Genomic DNA, 20,925 nt, shown 5'->3' with positions numbered 1-20,925 from the left:
TAACAAACTTCTCCACCGCCTTGAAACCTAATCCCTTAGAAACATACATTTAATTTCTTTTGAGGATGATGTAATAGAAATACATCCAACAGATTATTTTTTTTGAGAGGGAAGTGGATTAACATTTTTTTTTCATGATGGCTGAGTCTCCATTGAACATATGAATCAAATATGTAGGGGCCACATAACATCATAAAAAATAGCAGTGCAAATTTTCCTACAGTCTTTCCAAATAATATGTCAGACCTGGTTTTTTAAAGATTATAGGGTATCCTTCACCTTTCTTTTAAGAATGCTGAGTATTGGTGACTGTAATCTTTTCTGTATTTTATGTTGGATGCTTGTACTAGAAATTGTTGTAGTTCACTTCATAGCTATCGTCTTAGTTCTCAGACTTAAGGTGAATGAAAATGATGATGGATGAAAAAAGGTTAGAATAAAGATTTTTAAGTAACATTCTTGGAGGGAACATCATTTCTGAAGAGCTGGAGGTATAATGTTTAGGTTAGTTAATTCAATTATCATCTGAGGAAAGTGAAATCCGATCTCTGAAACACAAGACAGGAGACAGAAACTAATGGCAATAAAGAAGCTGAAACTGCTAAGAGAAATAAAAGGAATATCCAGAAATCAGATACTAGAAATGGCGGGTGAGGATAAATCTGGAAGGCATTCCCAAGGAGAAATGATCTTGTATAGTATTAAAAAAAAAAAAGGGGGTGGGGGGGTGGAAACTGGCACCAGATGATTAGTTTGACTTTGATGGTGATGCTATTCTTGAGTTTTTGCTGAAGTATATAGCAGACTATTTAAGCAGGTCACTGCTTTTCTCTGTCTGTATTTTAAGAACAAGGCCTTATTGGAGGACTTAAAATATTCCAGGTTTAATTGGAGAATTCTGTGTGTATAAAATGCTTGACCAAGAAAAGAATGGAATTGGCTTGTAGGAATATGCATCGGTTGTGAACATGCAATTGGAAAATGTCTTGCATATTGCAAACATCTACATGCAAACGTTCATGCTGATTTTTATTTTTAATCTACTTTCCCTAATTTGCACTGATAATATTTTTCAAAATACCTCTTGCATGTTAGGCTTAAACAGGACAGTTAGATTCTCTAAATTGTGTCCCATCTGGCTGTTGTTCTTCTCACTTCTGTTGTAGAAGTTCAAGGCCCACAGGAATTCTGAGTGTAGGTTTTACAAATAAAAGCACATTCATTGTGAAATGAAAAAGTTGCCGGGAAATTTAAGTTTTGTGTCCTTCTGCTGCTTGCCCTCCTCTATTTATCTTTTGGCTCTGATGGCATCTTTTATATGCTGAGATATTCGTGTTTCCTCTTAAAGCAAAGTGCTTCTGTTGGGTACAGCTGGGTTAACAAGCCTGTAAAGTCAAGAGTATAAATTCCTCAGCACTTGAACCTCTGAAAACTGAAATACTGTGATGAAGGCTGGTGTCACTGAGCCTATTAGCAGGGATGTTAGCTTGCAGTGAAAGTCTCGCACCCCAAGATGTCAGGCAGCCGGGCTGTTGCCGAGAGGTAATTAGAAGCAATTAGCCGGTGTCCCTGCTGGGCAGATGCCTATTACCTCTCTCCTCTTTGTCCTTCCCCTGCTGCCGCCGCAGGGCAGCGACTTGTGGCAGTGATGATCCCCTGACCGGGCGTGCCTGTGCCTGTGTCCGTGCGGGCGGTGGAGGCGCCCCGGCCCCCTCCCCGCCCCGCCGCATTGTGGAGGGAGGGACCGCGGCCGCCTCCGCCGGCGTGCGGGGCCCGGCGCTGTCCGGGGTGCTGAGCCGTGCGGGGCCCGGCGCTGTCCGGGGTGCTGAGCCGCGCCGCGCCCGGGAGGCACCATGGTGTTCGCTCCAGGTAAGGGCAGCCGTTTCCTGAGCCCAGCCGTGGGAGCCCAGCGGGAAGGCCCCGACCGTGCCGGAGGGCTGCTCGGGGGATGCAGGGGAGGCGGTAATGGCTGAACCAGAGCTGCCACCGAGTAGGCACAGGCGGTTGCAAAGAAGGTGGCTTAGCTTCGGGTGTGTTTAGCCATGGAGCCAGAGGTTATGAGGTTCACCCCTGTGGTTCCCATCAAGGACAGGAGCCTCCTGTGCAAGTGTACAGGGTACTATGCTTGTCGGACTGCACAAAAGGGTTAGAAAGGGGGTGACTGGAGAATGAGCCCTTCCCCGGCACTCAGAGTGGTGGCTGCCAATGAGACAATCTCCAAAACTCTGGGAGATATTTTACAAATATCCACCCTACCCCCACCTGCCCCCCCGATATTTGAATGGAAGAGAACAGAAAGTTTGTTCTGTGCAGTTTTTACTGGAACAAAATTGAAGACTTCAGCAGGAGCTCATGTCTAATGCAAGACCTTATTGTATAAGGATGCAGAATCTCTGCTGTGTAGTATATATGTGCTACATCATAGAAGAAAGGAAGCTACAGAGGACTTGGTACATTCTGCTGAGAAATAGGCAGTTTGTTGTTCAGAAAGCATTGAGAGGCCAGATAGTTCCAGGATATAAATGTAAGTCATGCATAATACCTTATGTAGTGAAAGGACTTGAAATTAACTTCTTTAAAGATGTATAATTGTCTCTAAAATTAGCGAGTCAATAGAAAAGGGAAACTAAAAGCTGCAACTTGACAATGAGTAATTATTAATACCTTTGTTTTGCAAAGCTAACAGAAGTTTTGTCTTCCTTTGAAATTCTGTGTCCAGCCTGTGAAGGGATAAGGATCCAAAAGCTTTATACATTCATTAAAAAAGTGATCTTGGAGTTGAATTTGCTAACTCAACAACTCAACAGTCTGATGTATTGAGAAATTAATAGCCTTTTTCAACTATCAGAAGTTAATTTTGTCTCTTTAACTGCCCAGTTGCTGTCTAATTTGATCATTCTCATACATCATGTCCTGAAATTGGGACCAAGTTATTTATCTTAATAGAACCAGCAACTGTCTAGCGCACCTTTCGGTATTAGTGGCTTTTTTCTGAACTCCTTTTATCTGACAGAATGTCACCATTAACTGTACCCATTTTTTAAATGCACCATGGGACTAGAATACTGCAGAAAGAGATTACCTCTAAAATAATGAAAATGTTATTTTCTCCAAAGGCTGACAATGAACAAACCCCAAATCTCATTAATAACTGCATGAATTCTTTTTACAACTCTAATCCATAAAGAAAAAAAAAAATCTGTCTACATCTGTCTTGTATAGCCATTCTTATCCAGTCTGCTGTCCATCGTTTCCTTGCAGATGTTGTGATAATATACATGGGGTAACTAAGTAGGACTTTGTAAAAGAGATGATAAAGGAACTGGAGGGGCTTGACAATCTCTTGTATTCAGACAGAGCAAGCCTGAGTAGATTTCATCATTGTTTTTCTTCACTGTAAATCAGCCCTGCCCTGGCATTATCTCTTCTCCAGGTACTTAAAAATAATAAAAAAAAAAAATCAGGCTTTTGTATGTCTTTAGCATCTTCATAGTACTTAAGGCCATATGATGTAGGAATATGATGAATTTACTGAGGAACTGAGTTTCATTTCTTGAGTCAACTTTCTGATTTTATCTCACTGTGATGAATGACCTTATTTTCTGTTTCATTTACTTGTTGGTGGGTGGGGAGGAGGAAGAAAAAGATTTGTCTAACTGTAAATGTTTAGGGTCAAAATGAGAAACATCATTCCAGAATAGGGGTGGAAAAAAGAAAAGAAAACAACAACCAAAATGAAACTCTTTTCCAGAAAAAATAATGGAACTTGTTTATCTGAAGACAAAGATAATATTTTGCATATTCATAAAATGATGCTGTTTTCCTTAAGGTAGTGGATGTGTTATTGCAGGGCACTGAATGAACATGCTATGTTTATAAACTGTTATGTAGAAGTTTACCAAGTTTCAATATTCTTTTTAAAAGGTGAAGCCAATTGATTATTGCTTCAGTTAAGCTTCATTTTTTTTCCTAAATCTTACAGCTACTATGTAAAAAACAACCAACCAACCAAAAAAAACACCAAACCCACAAAATATGCCCCACCAAAACCTCACAAAACAAACACTCCAAACAAGCCTGGTTATTGCTGAGATAAATCAAAATCTTACAAAAACGTTTACTTCTGTTCAAAACTGGGCTTTCTGGCTCATTCTAGACAGTATATAGCTATTTACATATTTACCATTCATATGTGACCTTTCTTCATACCCAGTTTACTCGGTTTAATTTGACTGGGGCTTCATTGCATTTTGTTGTGCTGGTTGGCTAATTATAGGTTGGTGTATAGGAAATGCAATCCAAACTCTGTGAGATGTCTGGGAGTTCATTTTACCTGGAGAATTCCCATATGACACGCTGCCCTTACAATGGGGGTTGATACATGTAATAGAAATGTGGACAAATTGCATATTACAGAGTTTAGCTTCTTTACTTCTCATGAATTGAACTGCTGTAGGCAGCCTTAGAAGTAGACAAAAAAAAGTTTCTGATTGTCAGATGTAAGGACAGAGGTATGTATGGAACTGCAGTAGGGAAGCATAAAATTTCAAGGGTTTGGGTTAGGTCAAAAAGCAAAAAGAAGTCATCATTATTGAATAGGCAATTTTTCTTAGGAGACTCCAGAAGATAGTGTATTCGAATTTTAAAAAATATCCCTGCCAGATAAGCTTATAAGACATTGATGACTATAAATAATTCCACAGATTAAATATCTGTCCTTGTAAGTTAAGGAATGAAAAGTTAGTAAAACATTTATTGGTTTTAAAGCATCAGCAAAAACTATAGAATGCAGCAACCTTTATTCTCTTGGCCCATCATTAGTTTACAAAGGAGTGATCACTTTCAATATCAGGGTTATCAGATTTAACAATAATTTTAAAAGTTGCTAATCAATGTCATACTACTACTTTACAAATTGCTTTCAGTTACTTTTCCCAAAAATTACCTTGGACATAGTCCGTGCTTATTTTCAACCTTAAAACCTTTTCCAATGGAAAGGTGAAATGAAGTTTAAAATAATACTGTTTACTTCTGCTTTGTCTGAACAAGCAGGATACAAAGTTATTTTTGAGGCTCCAAAGATTTATTTTCTGATGCACAAGTCACTCAAACACTTATGTCTTATACCTTTGTCCTGATAAAGCACAAAGATGGCCTGCATGTTTAAAACTAGCTTGGGAATAAAGTTAGAAACCTGTTAGGGATGTCTGAGCTACTTACTGAGTTTTCTAAGGAACTCTTGCTAGAGTACAATTTTAGTGATTATTTTAGTGTATTTGGGGACTTTTACTGTATAATGTAAGACCATAAAAGAATTACCAAATTATAGAGTCTCATTGTTGCAGGCCATAGTTGTTCCACCTGGTCAGTGCTGTGTAAAGGTGTGTGTGGTTGAATAGGAATTTGTATTTTTGGCTAAATAATATCTCTTAGAAAGGAATCAGGTTTGATCTGAATACATCAAGAAAGACAGCAGCATTTACATTGGCAGCTTGTTTCAGTGTCTGAACATTTCCATCCTTTAAGCTTGTATCTGCTTTGAATTATGTGATTTCATCTTTCAGGTGAATCTTGTTATTTTTCAATGTAATTTGAAGAATTCCTTCTTACCTGACATGTTCTCCATAACTAGGAATTCACAGGCTTTACTTATAACCCTGCAATCTCAAAAGAAGAAGGAGGAAGAACTAATTTTTGTATCAATATTTTTATGTTAAAAAAGATGTGTGAACACACTTAAACTTTAAATATAGACATTAGAGAGGTCAGAAAAATCACTGCTCAGCACGACAGCAATGCCAGTAACATTTCAACTAGCTTTTCAGCAGCACAGATGCTCTTCACATTTTTAAACTAGGAGTAGTATAGCAGACTTGCGTAATGACACTGAAGATCAGAATTGCATCCTGTACCAAACATTTTAGGAATCTCATTAAACTGCAATTGAAGACATGGCAGCTGCACACTGAAACAGATGTGCTTACTTGTCTGAATAGTCCTGATCTCCTCTAGTGAAAAAGCTGGGAAAGCAACAACCTGTTGTGCTGCAGGATGTGAAGACATGACATTTCTTGATAGCCTTTTTCTTTTTTGATCATAGAATTATAGATAGTGGGGAGAACCCCATCTGCAATGCACAGATCAAGACAGTATGGAGGGACCTGTTAATGAGTGAAAAAAATGCTACCAATAACTTTACTTTTTTGAACATAACTTGTTGTGGGATATCTCCAGTGTTTGTGCTGAGTGTGGTATTCTGGCAGTCTCTGTTATGAAGTGCCTTTCACCCATGAGAACAATTGTAGTAAGGCAGAATGGTCATTGTTCCTCTTAACTGCTGTGCTACATTCTACTAATGCTCTAAGTTCTGCAGTGCCAAAAAACCACCCAACCCCTAATATAAGATGTAAGAATACTTGCATAAAGAATTCTTCCTTGTTGTAGTGTTGACAAAGTCCATGTGACAGACATGATTTGGAGGCCACAGACAAGGCTACTTTGCAGGCCTCGTGCAGTCTGGTATAATGGTTTTCTCATCCAGAGTGTGTGATGGCTGGTAGTGAGTATGAAGGCCAGTTACCCTCAAAAGTATCTGGATGCATTTGCAGCTAAGAGCTCTCAACAGTACTTCAGTGTTTGCTGCCTAGTAGGAAGAAATCGTATAGGAAGAAATTTCTTGTTCTTTTTTGCTGAGGAAAAATTGTTTCTTGTGTTGACCTCCCCCCAATGGCACATTGATCTTTCCCCTGCTGTGAAACTCCACTAATAGATCTCATTGGTGAGGTGAAAGAAAATTAGTTCATAGATATTCAGAAATGTGATGAAATTGGCAAGCTTAAAAAGCAGTCAACAATCCTAGGTGCAATATTTATTTAAAGCATGAATCAACATAATGTTAAAATTATTTTTAACAGAACCAAAGGCTTAACCAAATGAGGCTGGCACCTTTTACTTCCATATCACTGGGTTGAATCCTATTCAAGTTGGCAGTGAAAAGAATTCTGTCTTCACAGTGGCGGCGTGGTAGCCTATATTGAAGGAATTGGTCATAGTTGGGGGATGGTGGTAATGAACGATACAGTCATTAACATCCTTACTGGTGCTGTGTATAGGCTCCATGTATTGAGCAGAAAAGTCAAACTGTGAGTGTACAAAAGGAATGAGTTACGCTGACCTCTACGGTTTATCCCTCCAAATCATTATTCTTCTAGATGAATTGCTCTGTTGTGCGTGTTATAGACATAAATAATATGATTCAAACCTTGTAAGCTTTATCATGATAATGGAAATTAAATGCACTTACTGTAAAACACAGTGAAAGGTAGATTTATTCCCCTATCTTCAATTTTGTCTAATAAGGATTTTATTAAGAACATAATCTGTTGTATTAAGTTTACAAAAACTAAGTTAAGCAAAAGTTCTTTGCAAGCAACATATTAATGATTTCTGTATAGGCTTTCTGAAAGTATCTGAGTACTGGTTGCCCATTTGTAGTGTGTTCTTTCCATAATAATTTGCAAGCTCCTACAGAACAAGTTTTATTATTTTTTAAGGGATTGTAATTGGAGCAGAATCTTTACTGATGTTAGCAGAAATGAAAAGCTGACCTGAATAGCCATAAAATGCTTCAGGTTCCTTTAAAATGCCTTGCCAGGGAAGTCAAGGCAGGTGAGCTCTGTGCTTCTGTCATCTGACCCTGCAAATGCCTGTAGTCACATTGTCAGAGGACGCTGTCTTCCTTCTTCAAGAGTCTGAAATTTTCTGCCTGAAGAAGTAAATTGAGCCATATTCTACTCCGATATTTCTCTAATGGTAAGGCAAATATAGTCTCCTGTGGATTACCTACGTTTGCTTCACTCTGTAGTATGCATATTTGATGTAATGACACTGTATTTTCTTATTTTGGTCAGTGAATCCACTCGCTATTTCTCAGTATGCACGGGATGCATATCCATTACTAATTCTGTTAATTACTCACAGATTGACATTATATTGTGTCTCAAAGTAAATTTTCTCAAAAGACCAGAAAATATTTCTCTGGGAAGTTAGAGAATTAGCTCCAAGAAGGGAAAACAGCATGTCATACTGTTGCAAACAGATTCCATCAAGATTACAGCTATAAAACCCCCTGAGTTTTACTGTTTCAAGGTGCACTTTAAATTTATATAATCTTTGGTTCACTTTCTCTTGTGAGTTTGTGTGTATACATACATAAATATAAAAGCTTAGCCTTGATTACTAATAGCCTTATATACGGCTTTTTGGTTTTTTAGAGATAAAGAAGTGCTGTGCTTCAGCTGCAGTTTAACTAGCTGATTTCTGAAATTAGACTGTGAATAATCTGGTATAAATTGAAACACATCTAAAATGTAGCAGGATGCCACTGATTTGCTGGCTTTTGACAGGTTACATAACCTTTCCCCTATTATCTTCACTTTTAAAAAAAAAAACAGGTTCAGATTTTGCAAATATTAATTAACCTGTACATAGCTCTTCAAGACCAAAACCCACAAAGCATTGCAGAACACAACAGCTAGCACAATAAATCTTTAGCAGTGAAATATGCCTCTTTCCTTTTACTTACGCGATACAATCGTGGATACCAAGAGTCTTCTAACACCTAGCAAGGCTGGGTATCTCGGTGAGGATTTGTGCAAGTCCACCAGCGAACTTTTTGGTACAGGTTCAGAAGACATAAATGTTACCTAGTTTTCTGTGCTTAATGTTTTATTTTTGGCCAGGAATCTCTGAGCACCTAAACAGTAGAAAATAGAAGGCAGAGGGAGTTAGATGACATGTGGGTCACCTGTATGTGTGCCATTGGACCTCTCTCCCCATGGGAGAAGCACAGCATTTGATGCAGAGAGATCTCTTATTTCGGTATTTGAAGTGTGTTCCCTAAAAGAAATAGCAAAATTGTACAGGTAAGAATTTAAATTTTTCATTAACTTTGGAGCAGCTGGTCCCAGATGTTCTTTAGGAAGTATCTTATTTATAGTGCATTGAACTCCAGCCTAGGAGTTAAAAACCCTCATAAGTTAATGTTAGTTGACAGTATTGGATCCAGAATTTTTCCTTCTGCAACCAAAATCTGAGTATCACACTTTGGATTTGGGTATGGCGGAATTTTCAGTGACTTCATTCTTCAAAGCTGAAAAGACATTGTCCTTAAGGAGTGAATTTATTGCTATATGTGAAAATACCTAGAAAATATGTAAATTGAAATTTTATCATCTGTTTTTAGTTAATCTTAAGTATGGCAAAAAAATCTTACATAAAACATGTTATGAAAATGCTTAAGAATAGGTAATGTATCTCTAGATCCCAAAAACCTCGTAATCTAAAAAACTTCGGAAGCTTCATTTTGGCTGGTGTATTACCGATAGTATGAAATAACACTGGAGTCTTCAGAAAGACAACTATTATATAGCAAACAAACCAAAGAAACTTCCAGGTATTCTTTTCTCTTAAGAAAGTGCAAAAGTCAATGGAAAAAAAAATAATTATGAAAACTCAGGTCAGATACAGCTAATGTCTGAGTTAAAAAGATACAATGAAGTATTACTCTGGAGATGATGTTATGTCCTTTGAGACAGTTCATCTGCATTTCTGCACTTCTTTGCCCTTCATTCCTCCTGGATTTGTGTTTAGAGCAGGGTTGTTCCAGTTTGGTTTCTACAGTTTGTTTTGAGCAACAAAGTAGTTTGTGCTGCCCTCCTTCCTCATACAGTTCCTCTTCTGTGCTGCTTGTACATAGGAGTTAAGGGATGAAGTCGGGGCAGAAAACATAACTGAATTGAGCTGTGTCTTTTCTAGTGAAAGGGAGTGTTAAAATCCCCTGCACACCACAAGTTAGGCGGTTGGAAAAATGTGATGATTCTACATGAATCTACATGATTTTAGCATTTCTGATATGTTCAGTGTCTTCCCTTCTTCCTCAAGCAACCAGGTTAACTGAGCATTGCCCTCTGATACTTGACAGCTCTCAGTCAGGATCTCACAAGGCTCCATTTGAGAAATGAGAAACAGTACTGGACAGTGTTAACTCTAATGCAGTTAAGAATATGTTCCTTATTTAATTTTTTTAAAGATTAAATTTACAACTTCATTGTAGGACCTTTTCATGAGGTTTCTGAACTGGCATCATTACTGACACTGAGACAAATTGGTTCTCTAATCCTGTAAATAACTTAATGATCTCATGCATAAAGCTGGGTTTGTGCACATGTGTTGGAAAGCCTTCAGCCCTGGCTGACTGCCGTGTTCATTCATTCTGGTTGTAATTAACATGACTCATCAACATTTCCTGATTATGGATGCTGTGCAGCCTTGTATTTTATATCTTTTCTTCAAATCAGGCTTCTAGTGCTGAAATTCTAGCACAAACCTATAAAGCAAATCAAAGAAGGCAAATTTTTTAACCATTTCTATTCACAGGTTACAAAATATTCACCAGAAGAGGCTCAGCTGGAACTTCCATGCTGTGGCTGGCAAGATGGAGAGATGTGTCACTGCCCAATGCCAATGGGAGGTTGAACTGAACTTGGTTTCTTGTAGTAGAATACCAATATTCATGCAAAGAATGACACTGTTATTTACTGCAACATATGCACATACTTGTATGTCATTACAAACTTGACAGGTTTAATTTTTTGAAAGATCTACAGTTTATAAACACAATTTAGGTAATATCCTGCAACTTTTCTCCATAAATAGAGCTCGCGTGCATCCATACTGGACCTCGTGATGAAGTCTCATCATCACAGCCTTGCTTACTTACACTTCATTCCATCCAAAAATTTCATTAGTACCATCAGTTGGATTATAAGAATTACAGCAGTAATTTTCTGAAATAGATTTACCAGAAAGCAGTATTTTCTTTGGATTTTTATTGATTGTTATTAATAACGGAAAAATAATTCTAATGTTGCACTGCTGCAGAAAATAGTATAATGGTTAACTATTGCAATGCAAAGCAATATACGGTTAAAAAAAATCATGAATTTTCTGATTAAAGGATATACTTGCATAATCTCATGTGATTATGAGATTGTGAGGTGAAGAAAGAATATCTTATTCATGGCTCTTTCAGCTTCAGAAATTTTGCATAAATTAAAATTGTATTTTTAAAAAAATAGGGGAATACATTTTGGGTAATGGTGAGTTTAAATTATTCAGAAGTTTGCTTACAGGAATGTGATTTTTATTTTCAGTTTTAGATATGGTTAAGCTCAAAGCTATTTACACAAAAAAAAATTTCTTTTTTCCAGAAGAAGAACTTAAGTGGTATTCATTTGCTGGAATTAAATTGCATTTGTTATTCTTGTGAAGCAGAACATAAAGTTTTGACCTCTGACGCATAGCCCTTGGGATTCATGAAACTTGTCATATAAGCTAAGCTGTTCTCTTCAAATGCAGTGTTTGTATTGTGCCTCAAGACAGAGTGAGACCTAACCTGTGGGAGGACATGATGAGCTGTATAAATGTCAGTGCTTTGAGGAAAGGTGAATTAAAATTAAAGACGTTATTTTCTCCTGGGAAAAAAAACGTAACCTTACACAGAAGTGGTAACTGGGGGCCACTAGAACTTTCCTGAGATTGGATGTACATTCATGGTCATGCATGACTGATGTCTTCTCAAAAAGTATGGGATAAATTATTTCTAGTTGATGTTCTCTGAGAGTCCAAAGTTCCTTCCTACCACAGCTCATTCACCATTTAGACCCTGCTCTTCCCGTGTAAGAAATGTTGCTTCAGTTTCCTTCTAAATCACTGATTCTGCACTCACTGAAAGGCGTCTTATTCCCCCACAGTTCATTGCAACCATTAGTGGATCTGGGATGGACTTGTGTCTTTGCAAGGGCAAGGTCATCTTGTGGTAGTTCAGCTTCATGATAGTATTTCCAACAATCCTATGAAAAAATATGGTAGAGAACTTAACTGCTGATTCAAACAAATGACCTGTTGTTGAGTATCACTCAGTAGGAGTGTTTATAAGGCATATTTCATTTAACTTGTAGCAAGCTGAAAGGGAAAAGGTAGAGGGGATATCAGCAGGTGATGCAGGAGACTGCTTTGGTTGCAGGCTGGAAAGGGAGTGACTCGGGATGCTTTGAAGAAATTGCTACCTGAGAAAAAGTCCATGTGCAACCAGAGTGAAGTTCTTCAAGATTTAATGTGTACTAAATGTCCTTTCTCTGTAGCTGTCATTTTCCATGTATACTTTTCCAGGCATATTCCATAGTCCAGAGCATCACAGAGAATGTAGTCTCCCACACAAGATGTTCTTGGACTTAAACTAGTATTAGTTCTAGTAATTGAAATGAAACTTGGAATGTACTTCAAATGCTTTTATTTTTTCAAACTGTTAGAATACGTGGGGAGCATCTTCAAGTGAGCCAAAGGAATTTCAAGGTACTGATATATGGCACTACTTCCAGGTGAAAGTGGAATATGTGACTGATTCCTGCAGTCAGTCCAAGATTATAAGGTTTTTTCAATCTTTCAAACTATACTTTATATTGCAGAACCAGGCTGGAGTTTGCAAATTACTCTTCATCTGTTGTGTTAGTTGGCATGAAACTGACCAGGTGAAGGATAAGGTAATAAAAACAGGCTGAAGAGAATTCATCACATCTTAATGATAAAATTGCTACCTTGCATTTAACATAACTTAACCTGGATTTTTTAGTTCTGTTTACAGAGTTAGGTTGCTGGGGTCCTGTATGAATCAGGTGAGCGTTTAAAGACAGAGAATAAGTAGGAAAGATTTTTTGACATCAAGAGAAAAAAAGTGGTCATTAGACAAGGATAACTAATAGGCAGAATGCTGTTTCTGCTGTCCTGCAAATTGCTTCCAGCAATTACTTCAAGTGACCTTTTGTCATGGAATTTTAATTAAACTAGTTATTATTCCAATCTAAAAAAAATCATAAATAAAAATTAATTGCATCTTATCACCCTAGTAACTCTTATTTTGATTAGCTAAACACCAAATACTTAGACAATAGGAGCCCTGTCTCTGTTTTACCTGATTGAAAATATACAGTTCTTAAAATGCCTTATTAATTCTACAAGCCCTCATATTTCTGCCTTTTTTATGTCTGCAGCAGGCTGTATTTCAGCAAGGTGGAGCCGTTTGATAGATCTGTTCCAGCTCAGCCCCTTTGGGATCCTTGCATGAGTCATCGCTGCCCTCCTTAGTCAATCCCTCTCTGCTTAGAGTAGGTCCAGCATATCAATAATAGAGCTTCTCAGAAAACAGCTTGGTGCTAACTGCTTTCCTCTAAATGAATAATTGGAAGAGGATGTATTGGGGATACTCTTTCAGAGGCTGGTGTTTACTCCTATATAGGAAGTGGAAAAGTTGGGTTTTATGGCAGCCTCACCTGCTAGAATCACAAGAATATAGAAGGCTTGAGGTTGGAGGGGACCTTTGGAGGTCATCTTGTCCAACTTCTGCTCAAGCAGGGTCACCTAGAACCATTTGCCCAGAATCATGTCCAGACGGGCCAGCTGTGAGGGATACCACACACCCAGGGGAGTTTGACTGTTCAACATGTCTGGATCCTGCCTGGCAGTCCAGCTCCCACACAAAATGGTCCCAGTGTAGGCTCAGACCTCTACACAGTGTCAGATACCCCCTCAAAAAGGGCTGTTATTTTCAGTGTGGCTTTGTAATTTAGGTGGTCAGCATAAACTGCCAGTGGTCTTATTGGTCAGGCCAACATCTTTGACTCTGTCCATGTCCAAAGCCAATTAGGGGTGCTACTATCACCCTAACTGTGTTACACAGCTGCAAAATTGTTAAGTCTGTTTGGGCTGTTTTCACTTCCTTTCTGCACATACCTAAACCATCAGAGGCAGGGCAGAAGTAGTCCAGGGGGTTTGGGTGCTCTGTTCTTGGTTTGTTTTCCTAGCAAATAAGAGTCATCTAAGGGGTTAGAGCTGGACAGATGTAATCTAGGTGTCACTTATCTGAGTGGTGCCTTCAGGCAAGCTTTGCTCCACAATAAACGACTGAAAATCTCAGGCAGAAATTCACTGGAAAACTGTCACTTTTTCAACTGGCTGTTACTGCAGATGGCCTTCCTAATGTAAAAATACTTAAAGTTCAGAATTTGTAGATGAAGTGACAAGAACCAAGTAAATAACGGTAAAGCATCCCAAAGGAAAGAAATCGGTAATTTTCAACAGCAATGTGCTTGATGACAGTGTGTTTTTAACAATGACTTCTGGGGGTTTTACTGGCTATAGGGGTTGGCAAATTTTTCACATTTCATATAACCTCATAGTCCGTTCAAACATACTCATTTCTACTTAAAGTTTCATGTTTATTCATGCTTTTGTTAACATTTGTTTTTCTGAACATCAGCCGAATTGGCTGATCTTCTTCAGCCCAGCAAGAAGACTAATTCATTGTGTAATACAAAGTGAGTTCATATTTGAGTAATAAAGAAATAGCTGTACTTTACTGTTAAGTAATACTGAATTTTACCCAAAAAAACCCCTATTTCAAGTGCTGAGGAGTGGAACAAACTTAATCAGGGGAGCTGATTTTGCCAACAATTCCAAGTGATTCCATTCAGTCAGGAATTCCAGCTTAAAACATGTTTTCTAAGTTTTCAAGATCTTAAACTCTTAATTGTAGACAAACTTTATCACCTCAGTACAGTTCAACAGTCTTTTAATTATTCAATTTCAATAGAATTAAACCGCATTTGTATTTTACTTTTAGCCAGAATGTGTAATATGAACATAATAGACATGAGTATATTTTTTTCTAAGTCCTTTCAAAGAAACATGGGAGATAACAAATTATTTCTTTCTCATAGAGTAAGTTTTGATCATTTTGCTGGTGATCGTTTTGGACTCACAGATCGTGGAATTGGAGAACCACAGGATGGTTTGGTTCAGAAGGGACCTTTGAAGATCATCTAGTCCAGCCTTCTGCCATGGGCAGGAACATCTTTCGCTAGACCAAGTTGCTCAAAGCCTGTCCTGGTTTCAGCTGGGATGGAGTTAATTATCTTCTTAGGAGCTAGTACAGTGCTGTGTTTTGGGTTTGATGTGAGAACAACACTGATAAGGAACTGATGATTTAGTTGCTGCTGGGTAATGTTTATACTAAGTCGAGAACTTTTCCAATTCCTCAGGTCTTGTTAGCGAAAAGGCTGGAGGGGCACAAGGAGTGGGGAGGGGACACAGCCAGGACAGCTGCCCCAAACTAGCCAAAGTGGTATTCTGTACCATGGGACGTCATGGCTGGTGTACATATACCTGGGGGGTGGCCGGGATGGGCAGATCATTGTCCGGGGACTGGCTGGGCACCGATCAGCAGGTGGTGAACAGTGGCATTGTGCTCCACAGGTTTCTTTCTTCCTTTCCCTCTGGATTTTACCCTTTCCCTCCCCCTTTTCATTGTAGCTGTTATTGTCATCATAATTATTATTGTTCTTTTATTTTTAATCTATTTAAATTATTAAATTCTTCTTATCTCAACCCTCAAGTCTTACATTCCAACTCTCCTCCCCATCACTGTGGGTAAGGGGAGAGCGAGCGAGCGGCTGTGTGGTACTTAATTACCAGCTGGGGTTAAACCATGATAAAGCCCCATCCAGCCTGGCCTTGAACACTTCCAATGATGGGCTATCCACAGCTTTCTGAGCAACCTGAGAAGTTGATTCCAGTGTCTCACCACCCTCACTGTAAAAATATCTCTTCTTATGTCCAACATAACCTACCCTCTTTCAATTTAAAATCATTGTCCCTTGTCCTGTAACTACAGGCCCTTGTAAAAAGTCCCTCTCCAGCTTTCTTATAAGCCACTTTCATATATTGAAAGGCCACAGTCAACATGAGACATGTTGGAGCCTTCTATTCTCCAGGCTAAACAACCCCAACCTTCTCAGCCTGTCCTCACAGGTGAGTTGTCCCAGCCCTCTGATCATCTCTGTGGCCTTCTCTGGACCCGCTCTAACTGGCCTATGTCTGTCTTGATCTGGATGCAGCACTCCAGGTGGGGTCTCATGAGAGAGGAGTACAGGGACAGAATCACCTCCTTGACCTGCTGGCCGTGCTTCTTTTTACACATCCCGGAAAACAAATTACTTTCTGGGCTGCAAGTGCCCGTTGCCAGTTCATGTCCAATTTTTTATCTACCAGTATCCCCAAGCCCTTCTCTACAAAGATGCTCTCAAGACATTCACCACCCAGTTTGCATTGATATTGGGGATTGCCTTTACTCAGGTGTGGGACTTTGTCTCTTCCCTCAAGCATATCACATCTTAGTAGTGTCTTCCTTAAACAAGAGATTCTACTTTTTGTCTCTACCTTAAATTTCCTTGCAAAAAAATCTTAACATTGGGAATTTATCACAATTCTCATAAAAGCCACTGACCTTTAATTCAGTCTGTTTTCTCTCAGAACATAATTTTTAATGTATGAGTTTAAAAAGGACAGTAAAATACACGTCCTGTTTAATGAAATACTTAAGCACAACGGTCAATTAAGAACAAACTGAGATGAGTATCTTAAACACCTTTAAAATCAAATTTAGTGATGTAAGCACCTAGCCTAAGCTTTTCAATTAACAACTGAGTCTACATGTTCCTAAACACCAGTAGCTGCAGATCACCTTAATTCAGAAATATTTTTTTTTATCAAGATCAGCTTTGAACATTACACAACATTCATTATTATCCAAATTGTCATTTGTGTTAGGAGGCAAGATACTTCCAAAGAGAAACCTCTTAACGTAAATTATCTTCATTACCAAATGTCAGCAGTCACACTACACTACTTTTTTCTTTTCCAGACTTTAGCACTCCAGCAAAACAAGTAAGTGCCATATAAGAAATGCTATTTGTGAGGCTGCTGTAGACAATGTTGTGGGTTTCTTTTTTGTTTCACCTATAGTAATCTGAGCATTTTTTAAAGTTTTTACAAATATTTTTGCAAATGTAGCTAAAGATTAATAAACTGACACTTAACGACATTTTGAACCATAAAGTCAATTGGAATTTGATGGATGAGGGCTTTTAATCTGATATAAAAGTAAATGGAATTGTTAATGAAAAGCTTTTTCTCTGTATGGGGGTGAGGGGCTACATGTCAGGCTTGCAAAATGAAGCCCGATTCCCTATCCCGAAGCACAGCTCGAATCAAGAAGGATGTGATTCACAGCTGGATGACAAAATTCTCCTTCCCTGTCTTGCTGCAGAATGCAGCTGTGCTTGTTTCAGCTGTGAATCCACAGATGTCCCCAGAGCTGTGAAGTAGGTAACTGAGCTGTATGACTCAAAGTCTCCCCCTTCTCTCAGTCCTGCAGCGCTGAGCCACCGAGGTGCTTTCAACCCTACTTATCATCTTCTGTGCTGGCAGGTTTCTTATGTAATAAACTGTTCCCAAGCACTGTCTGGTGTTTGGGTTTTTTCTTTTCCTCCTCCTCCTCTATTCTTTGGGTTTTTGGAGTAGCCACAAATGCTTAGTTCCTTTCTTTGTCATTTGGCTTTGGCAGGTGAGAAGCCAGGGACGGAGCAAGATGAAGTTAAGCTGCAAAATGCCAGCAAGCAGATTGTGCAGACTGCTATCCTCCGAGCAGTGCAGCAAGTTTCCCAGGAGAGCCAGCAAAAGGAGAAGCGAACAAACAGCAGTACAAGCCTCCAGCTAGAAAGAGGAAAATTAGCCAAGAAGCATGAAAAGAACTGAAGGAGCGGGTTTTTTCAATCCTCCGGTCTGCAGTGTTTTCAGCCTTCTCTTTAGTATCAGCCGTATTGCTAGTGCAATGTTACTGGTGTAAAGCAAACCAAAGTATAATCACACCTAGACATAGGGTAAAAGCTGCAATAGTCCTCAGCTGAGAAATATTAAGTGCATTAGATGACTAACTACGTATTTATGCAGTGCCTCCTAACAGAAACAGTAACCATAGCTATAAAAGTACTTTCAAGCACAAGCTATTACGGTCTGGACTTATTCTTAACAGCTTGTTGTCAGTGCACTTTCATTTAAGCTCTGCGTGCAATGTTTATGTCAATTCAGCTGGATGGACTGAGTTACTGGGTTCACTGAAGCTGTCTTCACCAAAGAAATAGTATCCTGTTGAGTGTAGCAGAATGCTTTCAGGCTGCCTTGTAGCATGAGTTTGTACTTTGCTTTGATCAAACATGGGCTATGTGAAATGGCAGTGTAAAGTGGATTTGGTAAGTTCCATGAACCAATTTCTTGTTTCATCTTGGGGAAAAAAAGCGCAATCCAGTAAGACTGCAGTGACTGTGATCTATGACTGTGATCGTAGACCTATGACCCATGTCTTTTTTTAAAGAAGTTAAAAGAAATACTGCAATTTTAATCTACTTATTTGAAATACTTCTGTACTTCTGCATAGAAATCACTTGTGCCTCAACTATTCCTTTTAATTATCTTGATATTGAAAGAAGAGAAACTGATGTGCTGATACAGAGTTTGCTAGCTTTTTCTTCAGTTTTGCAACTTTGCTGGGGCTTGATTTACAGAAAATGAAGACTGGAGTAGCTTCAAAAAAAAGAAAAAAAAGGTTTTGAGTTTATTAATATCTTGAAGGATAGAAATACACTGTGTCTGAATTCTGTCATGGTAGATATTTCTCACCTGCTGGGCGTAAAGTGACTTTAGATATTTGCAATTGTTACATAGATTTTCACCTTAAATAGCACAGCGTCAGAATAGCTGGCAATACAGAACTTATCCTTTAACTGCTTTATATAGCTAAAGAAATCCATGATGTTTCTGAAAATACAAATTAAACAAATGTAGCTTTCACTTTTATGCTCCCGTACTGTAATGATTGCACTATTACACATCCAAAATGGATAACAGTATATATAATTCTAGAAATGACTTGTAGCTCTGCTTCAACTGAATTCTTGTAGTAATACACCTAGAAATATAAAGAAGCTGATGCACAGGATCTGCAAAGGAGACAAACTTCCGTAATTGCTTTTCTACTTGGTTAGATGATTCTCAAAGAGACTTTGGTTTAAGTAATTGACTATTACTTACTGTGTCTTACTGCCTGTGTTAAACAACTTTAGGATTCTTTCCCATGGCCATAGGCTTAGTCATGAATAGCCACATACTGTATATTAAGCCTTTGAAATCTACTTAGTTCCTTTTTGTCTTTTTTAAATATAACAGCACTGACTCATACCAGATAATGATTTAGCTCAATCTTCTTTCACTTAAAAATGCAAAGAAGAATTTGACATGATTAAAATTGTTCTAAATCCTCTAATAATGAAAACTGACTTAGATTGCAAGTACACAGTTGGTTCACTTCTATAGACATTGGGTGAATTTTTCCAGCCAAGAAAACTTTGGAAGGTGGAATCAGTTGGGTCTTGAGGCATCTGTGTGTGTCATAATAGTAATTTTTTTGCCATTAGCTTTTCCATCAGTTGCCCTTTGGGTGAGAGGTAGCTCTTTTCTGAGCACTCTTTGCATCTTTCCTGACTGAAAGCCTAAGAAAACTAATCATCAGTAAAGGTTCAATTCTGAGGCTGATGGGCGTGCAAGTCTAGTAGATGGGGTAGAGCGAGCTTGTTGGAGCAAAATGGTGTTTGCCATGGACTCACCTACAGTAATGTAGGAAGGAGAACTGTAGAACAACAAAATCCCTATCTCTTTGGGATTATTCTACTATTTTTGATGCTTTTTGTCCCCAGAAATTTGCAATATGTCTTTTTTTTTTAGTGTTCCTGGTAATTATTTTAATAATCTTTGTGCAGTTCGGAAACTTCTTTGCATGTCCATTTTTTAAAAATCATTGTGTTAGAAAAAGAGGATTTTCAAAAGCCAGTGAATCCAGGCTTTTGCCACTGCTTGATGTGAGCCTATCAACTCCTCCTTCCATTATGATCTTCCACAATATCCCTTTACTGTCCTCTTTTAGACACACCATTACTCAACAATTAGATCATGCCCATCATTTTCAGTGCTGTTAGAAGTCTAGTATCTTGGAGAGATAAAAATGGTAGGAAGCCTAACAGACCCTTGAGGAAGCTTTCTATGGTCTCCTGTTGAGGGAAAACAAATACTGTAGCTTAAATAGTGTAGTTTTCCCTGAAAGCCAGATAATACATCTCCTATCTACAGTATATATCCCTAAATTAAGGCATGCATTTAGTATCTCCTATTGACAAAGAGTGTTCTGCCCACCACTTGCATCCAGGATATGTAGTTGAGGTCTGTACTGCATGGGAGAGAACTGCACAAAAGAAAACTTTGCCTTTGGCTTGTTATATGTCTACTACATGGTGAAAGCGGGTATTTTTGGTATCTTCACTGACAGATTATATTTTCTGGAGAAAATAGAGAGTATAGAAATTATTACAGTTGTGATGCAGGTCTGATTACAAATAAAAAAAAATATAAAGAAACTCTTAATACCTTACATGCCTCTGGTTTCTCTTGTCAAAAGAAGGGAAGCAATTTTCAGATTCACCAGACAATTGCAAAGCAAGCAATGTTTGTAGTAATTAATGCAGTATTCAGCAATAATTCGTATCTTAAAAGTATAAGATAATTAAAATGGTATCTCTTTGTATTTAAAACTAACTCACCACCTCTTAGCCTTCATCAGTGGTAAGTATAAGGATGCACAAACATGTGAAAGTACATTTATCACAACTCCTTTCATGAAAAAGAATCGGGTGCCTGTGGCTATCCTGCACTGTGCTTGCTATGTTTGTAGGCTGCAGTTCTTTAAATATGTGCTAACATTAAGTGCAGGGGTTAATGTGTCAATACCGAAGGCTTTTCTAAAAAAATTTAAAGTAGGAGAAAAGGTAAGAGGATGTAGAATAAATTCTTGGAAGTATGTGGGATTCCCTCTAAGTCTCTTTTTTACCCTCTCAGGTCTGGGAAGAAATGAAATTAAGGAAAACC

The 20,925-nt window shown here is 38.3% G+C and overlaps 1 protein-coding gene across 1 annotated transcript; it reads left to right on the top strand.

Moving 5' to 3' along the window:
* Positions 1–1,438: 1,438 nt before the first annotated feature.
* On the top strand, positions 1,439–20,431 carry AKAIN1 (A-kinase anchor inhibitor 1). Its single transcript, XM_037381477.1, has 2 exons — positions 1,439–1,869; positions 17,519–20,431. The coding sequence occupies exons 1-2, from the start codon at positions 1,854–1,856 to the stop codon at positions 17,707–17,709; spliced, it is 207 nt and encodes a 68-aa protein (XP_037237374.1). The 5' UTR covers positions 1,439–1,853; the 3' UTR covers positions 17,710–20,431.
* Positions 20,432–20,925: the final 494 nt, after the last annotated feature.

Source organism: Falco rusticolus, chromosome 3 (genome assembly GCF_015220075.1).
Source record: "Falco rusticolus isolate bFalRus1 chromosome 3, bFalRus1.pri, whole genome shotgun sequence".
Taxonomy (NCBI): Eukaryota; Metazoa; Chordata; class Aves; order Falconiformes; family Falconidae; genus Falco; species Falco rusticolus.
This window is presented reverse-complemented; position numbering and strand designations above follow the sequence as displayed.